This window comes from Drosophila elegans, unplaced genomic scaffold (genome assembly GCF_018152505.1).
Source record: "Drosophila elegans isolate 14027-0461.03 unplaced genomic scaffold, ASM1815250v1 contig_208, whole genome shotgun sequence".
NCBI classification, from domain to species: Eukaryota; Metazoa; Arthropoda; class Insecta; order Diptera; family Drosophilidae; genus Drosophila; species Drosophila elegans.
In genome coordinates this window covers 10537177-10549188 of record NW_024545578.1, presented here as the reverse complement: position 1 = coordinate 10549188, position 12012 = coordinate 10537177, and the positions used below count along the sequence as shown (strand labels likewise).

At 35.7% G+C, this 12012-nt stretch overlaps 1 protein-coding gene across 4 annotated transcripts in view; it reads left to right on the top strand.

The window, feature by feature from the left end:
• The window catches only part of LOC108146759 (LIM and SH3 domain protein Lasp), a 28551-nt gene that overhangs the window by 10600 nt on the left and 5939 nt on the right, over positions 1-12012 (top strand). For all 4 annotated transcript variants that reach the window (XM_017272896.2, XM_017272895.2, XM_017272894.2 and 1 more), the window contains exon 2: positions 6232-6326. In XM_017272896.2, the coding sequence (XP_017128385.1) occupies positions 6232-6326 (95 nt within the window). The remainder of the gene's footprint in view (positions 1-6231; positions 6327-12012) is intronic.

Here is a 12012-nt window from a genome sequence, read left to right as displayed (position 1 = left end):
GAAAAACCACCATTTATAGAAATCGATAAATGTTGTATTATCAGAAATTACCCAGTAAATTACCACCTGTCACATTTCGGCAATTCAATAAGTTGCTAAGGTATAAAGATAGTATTTCTTGGTAAAGCATTTAAGATTTGATAACATAATCTATTAGGTTGAAAAGGCTAAAAATGTCGTTCCTAAACTATAATCGTTCAAGATACCAATATATAATTATTGTCAATCTTTTGTTTTGTAGGTTTGAAGATTGAGACAAAAACAAAGTGTATTACAGCTAATCATATTTGAGCTGAAAAATTGGTCAATATTTGCTAGCTTATAACTAGTTTACGGCTGCATAAGGTGTGCATTTCTAATTAATTTATACAGCTGAAAGCTAAGATCCAAGTCAATTAAAGGGTAATAAAAAAGTCTGCTGTTTTAGACTCTCAAGTGGTTTTTCGTTATTATTATTGTTTTCTTTTGGCAAGCTGTGGCTGCGCCTTAACCCAAAAAACCCGGATTTGAGTTCAAGTTTTTGGTCAATTTAACACGCCGCCTTTCCACGGTCTGTTTGCTGCACGCCAATTGTGGTTACAAGCAAAATGCGTGCTGACTTAAGGTCAAGGTGTTTTGAGATTAAACTCGACGATACTTCAATCTTCCCAAAAAAAAAAAACCCAAAAATGGCAAGCAAAGAATTGTCATCGTCGAAAAGTCCGAGATGTTATGGTGAGTCATCCACATTCGATCAGTTTACTGTATCTGATTGAATATCTTGTCTGTCGGTTTGTGGGACAATTGTCGTATTTGTCTGGCTTTCCGACTGTCTGACTTTCCTTATATGGAGGCCCACACATGACATAATTGTCATTATCAACAACAACTGCCCGTTGATGAGCGTTAAGTAAGCCAGCAAATGGTTTTTAATTGTTGTTGTTGACGTGACCAGTTTAAGCCCCAATTTGGTCATGCTATAATTGAATATTTACCCCGAGCTGTGTGTGTGTAGTGTTTGCTTATGCAATTCTCACTTCATGTTTTTCCATCTTCAGCATTTTCACACGCCCGAAAAAGGGCGAAAAACAGGAAAAACCGTTTGTATGGTATCTGGACAAACATATCTCTTCCCATACCCATTGATTGGGATCTACAAGTTTTCAATTTGCTTGAACGCGCTTTCAATTTCTTTCAATTGAGTTAGGGGTTTTTCTTTCTTTATTTGAGTTTTAGCTGATGGCTAATTAAGTTTTTTTTTTGTTGAGTGGGATGGGGGGGTGTTTATAAATTGAATTTAATAGAAAAAGTTGGAACTCAGTTTTGTGTAACTTGGATTGCCTTTGTTTAAGTTGCAGCGAAACTGGAACTTGTTAGGTATTGCAATTACTACGATGTGAGTGTACTTTTGCACAGCCTCTATCATATGCATACTTCCTATATTTTTTTTGCTATTTTATCTGCACAATGCAACAAGGAAAAGTGACGTAATTTATCAGCGAAATTTTAAAACGTAATCTTTCGAAATAATGAACTGAAATCGCAGCATCCAATCTATGGTTAAAATAAATCCTAATACCAGGGTGCACAATCTTATAGATTGTATTTGCGAATTGGTAGAGTTTATTTGGTTCCGTTACATAGTTACATAGAAATTGAGTCATATCATTCCTTAGAAATTAAGTCATATTTATTGTGAAAGTTATGAGATAAGACACAAGTTATCTCCCAAAGTAAATCTTATGTGGGACATTATGAGAACATGTGGATCGTGTTTGCCTCAACCTCATTCCATTCAACATTCTTTTAGCCTTCATGTCACTCCCCTCGTTGTGGTGAAATATATTCATTACACTTTTGGAAATACTAGATCAGTAATTTTTGATATAGGGAGCATATAACTGAGATAAAAAAAAAACTATTACTAATTAATTATTTTTAACATAGTGAAAGTGAAATATATACTAAAACTATTATTAATTTGTATGTAAACTTATAAATAAATAAAAAAAAATCTATTTCCTAAATTCAATTAAAATGCATTAATTTTAACTTTATTTGCAATATTAGCTTGAGTTCTTTAATCAAAACTTGATATGGTTCTTATTTTTCGGTGTACTCACAGTTGTGCCATAAGAGCAATAAGCTACAATTGATTAGAATCGCTTTTTATGGTTATTATATTTTCCACATATTTGCACGTATACCGACTTGAATCTGAGAGCACAGATATAACCGAATTATTTGTTTATTAATTTCATTTATTGTGGGGACTGGAGGGCGGAAGATCGGGGCCACCAACTGGGTTCGTTTCGCTTTTTATTTCACATATTTCTTTTCCCTCTGCTTTTTTGCGCTGTTTTGCCGGCAAGAATCTGGGCAATTCACGACCTAATGCTGCATGAGAGCTCTTCGAGTGCGGATGACGCATTCTCCAGCAATGTCGAGTGCGCTAAGTGAAGAGCGCCGAGAAGGGGGGCTACCGAGTTCAGATATGGTGTTTTCTTCTGGTGGAGACAACTCCATTCCACTTCTTTCCACTTTAGGTACAGTGGTGATCGCAAGTAGTCACTAGACAATACATTTGTTGGACAAATTAACTTAATTTGAAAAGTTTTACAAATTAAAATACGAACCAAGTTGATTGCTTTTATATTGATTTTTCAATTTTCAGTCTTACTGGTCTTAGGATTTTTGTTTTAAATTAACTTGAATCGCTTTGATTTATTATACATATCTTATATTTTGTGTATATGTTTTACTTATTACAACAAATCTTAAAAAACATTTTTTTGTGATTTGCCTTACTGATTTAAAAAACAGAACTATTTTATTTTATCATGCAAAGTTCTTTTCGTCTCTACTGCGACTATTGGCAGTTCTTTTCTCCACTTTGATGGTTTCTCTGGTTGTTGTTTTGATTAAACTGCTTTTGGAGTGGGGGATATGGATGTTAAAAGCTACGCAAAGTTAGCGGAAGAGACGGACGAGTTGGTTTTAAATCATGATTAATATCTTACGCGAAGTTGACGGGGGGAGTTCTACTTCTTCGACTTCATTCCGTTGATAGCTCATAACGGTACCGGCGGCTATACGAACATAAATAACAGCTTTTTAAGCGCTGCATCTCGTCGAACTTTAATTTGTGCTCAAAGAAAGCGGAGAGGCATTTCCCTCGGACAATGGACTAAAAGCATATTCCGCTGAATGGCTATAGAATTCTTCCTTAACTGTCTTTGCTGACCGGCAAACAAAAACCAAAATCCAGAAAAAATAACAGCAATAAAAACTGGTAAGGCACAACAATGCGAATCTGGATTTCATTTTGCTCTCATGTCTGGAGAGTGTTTGCCTTTTGCCGTTTGGCATTTGAAGTGTTTATTGTGCCAAAACTTTTGACAATTTGCTTTTGAAATACTCTCCTGGGCTAAGCACTCATAACTTAGGGATAATGCTTGTCCCAGTAAGGTGTTCAAGTGTGTTTGTAGCCAATAAAAACCAACGAATTTACATCAAAGTCACAAATATGGTAGATTTTATTATTTCAAAAGAAACATAAAAATACCTATTATTATATTCTGATTCTGGAAAATAATATAAATTTACAATATAAGAAATGTTAGTTTAAAGTGTAATATCTACTTCGGTACATTAATTCGGTACATTTTCCAAAGGGAACAGCAGTTCATAAAAATATATTCCTTTTACGGAAATTGAAAATTTCAAAGGAAGTTCAAGTGAAATTGACAAAAGATTTAAGGCGTTTAATTTAAGGTATTTTAAGTCGAAGTAGTGTTATATTGCACATAAAATATTGACAATTTAAAATAATCTGCTTCCTTTGAACTAATTTCTTTTTAGCCAAAATCGAAATCAGTGAAACTTTTTCTTACATATCACCAATACTTAACATACAGATTCTGTCCCCATTTCCTAGTGCTCCAGTTTCAGTTCACTATGCAAATTAAACAAAAAATCACTTTGACACTTCAAGTCTGGTTTATTCTTTCTTTGTTACACATATAAATAGATTTTTTTTAAGTCAAATTTGTTTGTTTTTGTGGTTTCTGTTGTTGCTGCTGCTTATTGCCCTCATTTGTCATTCGTTGGCTTTGGCTTGCCGTGGTAATACGAGATTTTCCTACCATTTCGTGGCTCATGCCAATTGTTTTTATCGCCACTTGGGTCGAAAAACGTTGAAAGCGTGCAAATTCGAATGCAAATTTAACACCTCGTCGTGGTTGACAGAAAACAACCCAGCAATAAAACCAAAACAAAGCAAAACAACCCAAGAGGAAACGTTTAACTTTTGAAAATTGAGCCGCAAATTGAAAATCAAGACGAGAAGCGAGCAAAAGTGAAAAAGTGGGTTAAAGCGAGCATAGAAAATTGAAATTGAATGCAGTTGACGGGGGAGACGAGACGTACGTCGTTGACCACCAGACGATTACCTCACCACATGTATTCAAATATGTTTACACATATGTGCATGGCATCCAGATTCACAAAGGCACTCCTACAACAATTTGAAAAATAAAAAACCAAGAAGCTTGACAGCACTTTGTTGCGAAAGTGAAACTGAAAATGCAATTTTCTTGTGGTCAAGCAGCTACATACAACCGCTAGAAATCACAGAAACACAAGTTCGGGTTTTTACTTTGTTGTTATATAGTTAAGTTAAAAGTTATTGTATTACCATTTAATGAAAGCTTACTATTTAAGTTTGATTTAATTTTCACCTTGTTTGACGTTTTGACCTGAATATTATTCCATTCACTAGATCTATCGAAAGTTTTTCACTTAAGACAATGCTTGTCGAACTGCAACGGTAGTTCAATTAGCCTTATACCTAAAACCTCTGCCCCTGTTACGCATGCGCCCTGAGCTGGAAAGTCATTTGCTTAAACCCAGATCCAAAGTCGGGTCACTGGAGAAAAATCCGATGATTTATACCGGTTTCAGTTCAGGGGGGTCAAAGATTGTTTCGCTTTCAGCTTTTCTCTTCGGGCCAATGGAATGTGGTAAACTGACTTCTTTGGTTTTTATTTCACTTTTTTTTTTGTTTTTTTTTTTTATTGTTTGCGTCCATCAAACAATTAACTATCGTATTTTTTTTGTTTCTACACTTTTAATTGTTGTTTTAACTGGTTTTGGTTTTATTATTTTTTTTTGCCAGCCTCCAGTGGCAGTCAGCGTTGAAAACCAATTAGGAGATATTTTGTACTCCCATCTGGCATCTCTTTCGGCGAATGTTTGCCCCTCTCTTTCGTCTGCTAATCCGCAGACAAGTTAATCGTTTGTTGACCTCCACGTCAAGGATAGCGGGGTGAAAGGGGATGTGTTGTGGGGCTCCATTGCGGTTTTGAGATTTTTTCCTCTTTCGGAAAATTTGCATAACGCGTTGCAGGCAAACAACAACAACAAAAAAAAAAAAGGAGTAACTACAGACACCAAACACGAAGTTGAGCTATCAAACCAAGTTCCATCAAGTTCTTTCTTTGGTCGTTGTGCAGTTTTGTATCTGAGTATCTGTGAGATGCAAACTCTTCTCTTCCTCATATGCCAAGTCACCACAAATCACGCAACATTTTCAATGTCTGTTTGTCTAGTACTCATCTGTCTGCCTTGGCCAAGCTTATCTAACCAGTTATCTCAACTGAACGGTACTAACTAAGATATCTACCTTTTTTTCGCCTTCATCGCCGAGTTTAGTTCAGACTTTTGGATATGCGGAATCTTGGATAAAAAAGATTTAGCAGTTGCGTATTACTTTTTTTGCCTTTTTCACTAACTAGTGTAGTGGTCAAAATATATAAAACTTTAATTTTAATATCAGAGAATAAAATGTAAAATATTTGTAAAATAGGCCAACTAAATATTTTTGTAAGAATAGAATCTTAATCATAAGCATGCTCATATCGGTTTATATAACATTTATAAAAAGTTTTTTTTTTATATGTTTATCTTTCTTACTCATCTTTTTCCGTTAGCCTTCCAATTAATTTTGGAGAAAATATATACGCATAAATTTTTAGTTAACGGAACGGCAAAGAAAAACCTTTGAGAGCACTTTTTATGCTTGGCTTGGCCCAGAGTTTTCAGTTGCATTGCGCCAATTTGACTAACAAGCAACAAAGAGCAAAAGCAGCGGCACCAGAAACAACAAAATAGCAATAATAATATTGCATTCTCGACAATTTCTCTGATTCTCCGTTTGTAATTCAACGTTTTCCCCCTCTTTTTTCGTTTCAGACATGGCACAAAACGTGTTTCAAATGCACAGAATGCGGCATGACGCTCAATATGAAAACCTACAAGGGCTACAACAAAATGCCCTACTGCGAGGCGTAAGTTTAACCAAGTTTTTACCACCCCCTAGCCGAAGACCATCCAGCCTTTCGGCATGGATCTAGATCTGCAAACAATTGTGGAACACGGTGGGGGCAATCACTTTAAGGCTTATCGTCCGCACCCACTCGCAATCGGAATGCGATGTTGGATGGTCAACCTTGATTTGCTTCACTCACCTGGCAATCTTCATTAGCGTCGTTTATCTAATCGCTCCAGGGAGATAGTGGAAGAACCGCTGCTCCGGAGATAACGTTTAAATTCACTGGAAAATTGCAAAAACTCTCGAATGTGGGTGAACAAAAAGTGCAGCAGCTGGTTAGGGAAAAGTCCGGACTGCCAAAGGAATGCAGACTGCGGAAATGCAGTTGTGGGCCAGGCACACAGTGCTGCCCAATCCAGTTCACCCGGTGAACTAGTTAATTGTTCGTTTGATAACAGCAGCTGCTCCTAATGGAGGGTTAGATTTAATGGCTGCAGTCGAAATTTTCACATTCCAGTAATAGTTTGTTTAACAGCAAGCCTATAATTGAATTTGGTTTCATTTTATTTAGTTTTATTTTTGCTCTATAGGTTAGAAATGGCGTTTGGGTAGCATTTTTTTTTTAAATGAACAAAGCTAATTCTTGTTTTTTATTCGCGTTTGGTTTAATTCGATTTTGTGATTTGTTTTGTGCCTATTTAGAAGCGTATATACTAGCAGATCTTAAATATTATATTGAACAAGCAAATTTTCTAATTTTATTGTTTGGCTAAATTTTATATGAAATACAAAATTGTTAAAAAAAAATTGTATATTCCAAATATTTTAAAATTGGCAAAGAAAAATCTCTTATAGAAGTTTTATCAAATCAAGTGGATTTTTTTTTTTGATTTTTAATTTTTAAAGAAAATATATATATTCTTATATAATTGGAACATATCTTTGCAGTGCCCAAGATTTTCTTTCAGAACTTAAAAATCGTGTCTTGCCTGAACTCTGGGAACTAGTTTTTCTTTTAGAAAACAGGTGATTAACTCCGCCATTGAACGTTTTCGCACACACAGAAGTTTTCCTGTTTCCTGCTGAGCTGTTCAACTCGCGAATAGCATGGGGAATCTGTGTCACATGGGGGGCGTTATAGGTTCCCAGAGTTCCCTTTTCCCATACCACCCAAACACCACCCCTGGCCAGACCGCTTTCCGCTGTCATGTTCATTGTTGTAGACAATGTCACACACATTGGACTGGGTAAGCGGACAAGAGAGCAAGTGTTTTGCTTTGTATTGTGGCCAGCACCAACTCCACTCCTTTGCCCAATTTTTTTGCTGCAGTGCGTGGCAGCATTTGCTGGCCTTGAGCCAAAAGCCAGGGGCGCAGTGAAAGGGGGGTCTTGGTGGATCGTCCTCTTTCGGTTCTACTACATGTTGTCCTGCGACTGCTGCTACTACTGCTGCTGCTGTTGCTGCTCTAATGCAGATTTATTGTGGATGCCACCGCTGCGGGAATAAAAATTCCATGCGGATTGAGTTATGCGTCCGTTAGCTCCATTGCGCAGTGCCCCCTCTCACGATTTTCCAGGCGAAAACTGTCTGGTATCACATGTCCCGTACGCTTTGTATGAATTTCCACTGATGTCATCGCCTGCATAAATTGTAAAATGGATTCAGCAATGTGGTTTAACGGAGAAGTGTACCGGTTACGCCCCGTTTTCCGCTGCCGGCACTTTCACTGCATTTCCTCGAACCGTTTGCACCTATCCGGCCAATGCTGCTCCCCGATTACGTGACGCCACGTTCGGGAATCCGGACGCGGACCGTCTTCTTGCCCGTCTTCGAACTAGATTTTTATGCGAGGTACTCCCGGTGTTGCTGAAGCATATTGAACTATTTTTTTTAATAACTTAACTGAGGTTCGTGAGGTTTCGAATTCCTTTTATTTTGAATTTCCAGCAGTTATACAAAAAATATGATACAAATAAAAAATCTTAAATATTATTAATGCCTTAAATTATTTAACCTTCACAAGCCTATCACGTATAAACTTGCATCTATCCCTTTGAATAATTAATTAGAATATAAAAAATCAATTATAAAATTTTCTGATCAATATTATTTCTTTTCAAGTCTATAAAGAAAAAAAATTAAATCTCAAAAACCTAAGATTGTAATTATATTTTGTCTATTAATTATTTCGATCCTTTTTAGTGTTTTTAAAAGTGTTCCCTAAAAAATGTTTTTACTTTTAACTTATTATACTTTTAAATTAAATAAAATAGGGTATTTTTGTATGAGACAAAAACATAAAAAAAAAACCAAATCTACTTCCTTACATTTTACAACTGCGGCGACTTCAACTTCCACTTTTTGGTTTGCATTTTATAATTGCTTGAGAAGTTTTGCTGCCTGCCTGGTTATTCTTCGGGGCTTTCTGTTAAGTTCCGACTGCAGACAAAAGATAGTTTCCCATCCAGTTACGGGTCAAAACAAAGTTTTCATAGTGCCGCTTTCTTGGGCTGTCGGGCTGAGAGGTCAGTCGCCCAGTGGGGATAACACGATTGCAATAAATTATGAAGTTCATTCGCAGGATAAATGAGGGAAACGTGCAATTAAAGTTGGGCCACATATGAAGCTGAAGTGCCCGACAACTGATTGTTAATTGGATTTTGAGGGCCATGGAAGTTATGGCCCAAAGGAAGCAAGTGCTCTAAATAGGATAAGTACTTCAAGATTGATGGGAAGAATTTAATTTTGTTAATTTTGAGTAGATTGGCTTGAAAAATGATTGGTTGAAGGTGTTGCTGTAGTTTTATTTTAAGATCAATCTTTTAAAAATGCGAAAACAGGATAATATAAAATTATTTCTTAAATTCAGAAATTAACTTGTTTTATCCCAATATTTGGGTTACAAAATAAAGAACTTTATTGTCAAGTGACTTGGACTATTAATGAGCTTGTTTGTTAATATTGAGTTTCAATAAGATAATCTTATATATTTAGATATCCATAAAATAAACTTAAACTCCAGTAGCAAACTAATAAATTGCAAAGGCAGATAAATGCAAAGATCAAATATATCAGATTTAAGGAATATTTCAAGCTTCCTTTTGTCGTCCGCTCTATTCAGAAAGGATATGTAGGACTTTGTGCAACTTGCAACTTAAGGATAAATTCCTTACCCCACAAACGAAACTTTCTCCTCGCCCTAATTGCATCTTGAAGTAGTGCTTTCCTGGCCGTTGTCTACCTAGGGCCAAAAGCAGAAGGACAGGACAGGAAAAAGAGCCGGCTTTAGGCCAGGATATGCCAAAAGTGCACTCACATATATACACACATACACATGTGGGCAGGAAACTTCTATTCATACAATTTTGTATACATTACATTACCAGGCCCCATTTAGTTGGAATTGAACTAGAAAACGAGATGTTTACAATGTCTTGTTTGTTTTTGTGTGCACTTTTTTCGCATTTATGTAGTATTTTATTTCGTTTTCCCCTTATTTGTGTAAAAAAAAAGGGGGGCTTGCGAAACATCTGCTGAACAGAAGACCGATACATACGTAGGTATGTATCATTGGCATTTATTTATTAACATAAAAACCCAGTGAACCATGGTCATGCAACCCAACATCCCAAAACCCAGCCCCCATGTGCCACATTTCTTCTTGTCTTCTCTCATTTCATTTTGCATCACAATTTTTTTTTTTACTTTCGTTTCGAAGCGCAGCTTAAATATTCGAACAATACAACAGAGGGTTATTTGGGATATTCGTATAAATGTGCACATATATCTTCGTCTGATTACTTAAGCCGCCCACAAAATAGAAAACAAAAGTGACAACAGCCACAGAAACCTTTTCAATTACCAAAAAATAGTTGGGTCAGCAGACTGGCAGACTGAGAGATGGGGCATTGTCTCATTTTTCCACAATTTTATGCTAAATACAAAAATTTGTGGGTCGCTTGTTTAGCTTCCGAAATGAGCTGGGAGTGGTGTCAACAATTTACCCCGGAACACCTTTCTTCTTCATCTTTTGAATATAAATTTTTAAAAGCTTTAAACACGCGATGGGGTTTTTCACACACACTCACTTTTTGCCTTTCGCTGTCTGTGAATGGATTTTCGAACCTTTTAGCTCACTTTGATTGACTGCAACGGATTATGAATACCGATGATGACGTTGATGGGCCAATGCCAAAAATTTTGAGGCAAAATGTATGTAAGGCATGAGTGGGAGCGAGGAGGAGAGTAGATAATCGTGTTGGTCGGACATGCATTTAATATCAATTTTAACGCTTTTGCAAATTATGTGTGAAATGATTTCTCTTTTAGTTATGCAATTTCAGTCATCGAATTAAGGAAATTATTTCTTAATGGGAAAATGATTCCAAACATTTAATGAATGTATATTTGTAATAAGCTTTTAAGCTATAAAAGATTTGGATAGCGTGTAAACTGTTACAAATTTAATGTTAATTTATAAATCAATATTTTAACTCTTAAACAGTACCCCAAGTGTACGATATAAAAAGGACAAGTCAAGTTTACTCAATAATAAATATAAATTTCTTATCTTCAAAAGCCATTGTAAGCCATTTTTATCAGTCATAGCCAATATAAAGTCGTAGGTGCCCCTCCCTGTTTTACTTAAATTGATCCATTGCACAACAACAAAGAAATCGTCGAACAACAAAAGACTGTCATGGTAACTCAACACCACTCGCCGTCACTGGTTGTTCCACATGGAAAAAAATTAAAAAAACAAAGAAATAGGAGTAAAAAACAAAAACAACAGTGAAAAACCAGAAAAATATGTTGACATCCAATGAATGTCCAAAACGATTTTCTCGTTTATGTGTTGGGCTGGTTTTGGGTGGATTACGCTTGTGTTGGATTTTATCTCGATGGTAAAAGATGTGGCCACTGCACGATGTAGTCGTCCAGTTTGATGGCCAGGATTCCAGACCTCCGTTCTCCCATCAAAAGCAATTTGTGTGGGAAATCATTAACAGCGGCGCGAAACTGCATCCTTTGATTGACTATCAAATACACTATGTTGTGCTAAAAGGAAGCAGGGCTAGATAAACCAGATAAAAAATTGTTTAAGGTTTATGCATTTCTTTTTCCGAGAATATAAATTTTAAAAAATATATATATAAGAAGACAAATTTTCATTTAATTCGAATTAAAAGTAATTTATAAGAAAAAAACTTTATTTTGCTAAAAAAAACATGCTGAATAAACTTGTTAGAATGAGCATTTTCCAAAGGATTCATTATTAAAAATTTGTATTATTTAAAAAGCGTTTATAACAATATCCTTATAATCTTAAATTTAATTTATTTTACCTACATTTATTTTAATTAATAGAATACTCGATATAAGAATTTTTTAAAAGACAATTTAACTTCTTTAATTAGGTCAGTGTAGAAGAAAATGTGGAGAAATTATGACCAACGGAAAGAAATGTTGTTGGTTCTGCTGCCCTTCCGTTGCTGTTTCTGTTGTTTTTGCTTCTGTTGTTGTGTATTGTTTACATATAAATTAAAATTCTTTGATAATAAAAAAATAAAGCACAAAAAAGGAACAGCAATTGCATCATATAACATACATGCATTGTTGTTGCTGGCGTGGCTGCTGCTACTGCTGCTGCTGCTGACGTGCATGCTGCTGCTGTTGTTGCTGTTGTTTCTGTTGCTGTTGC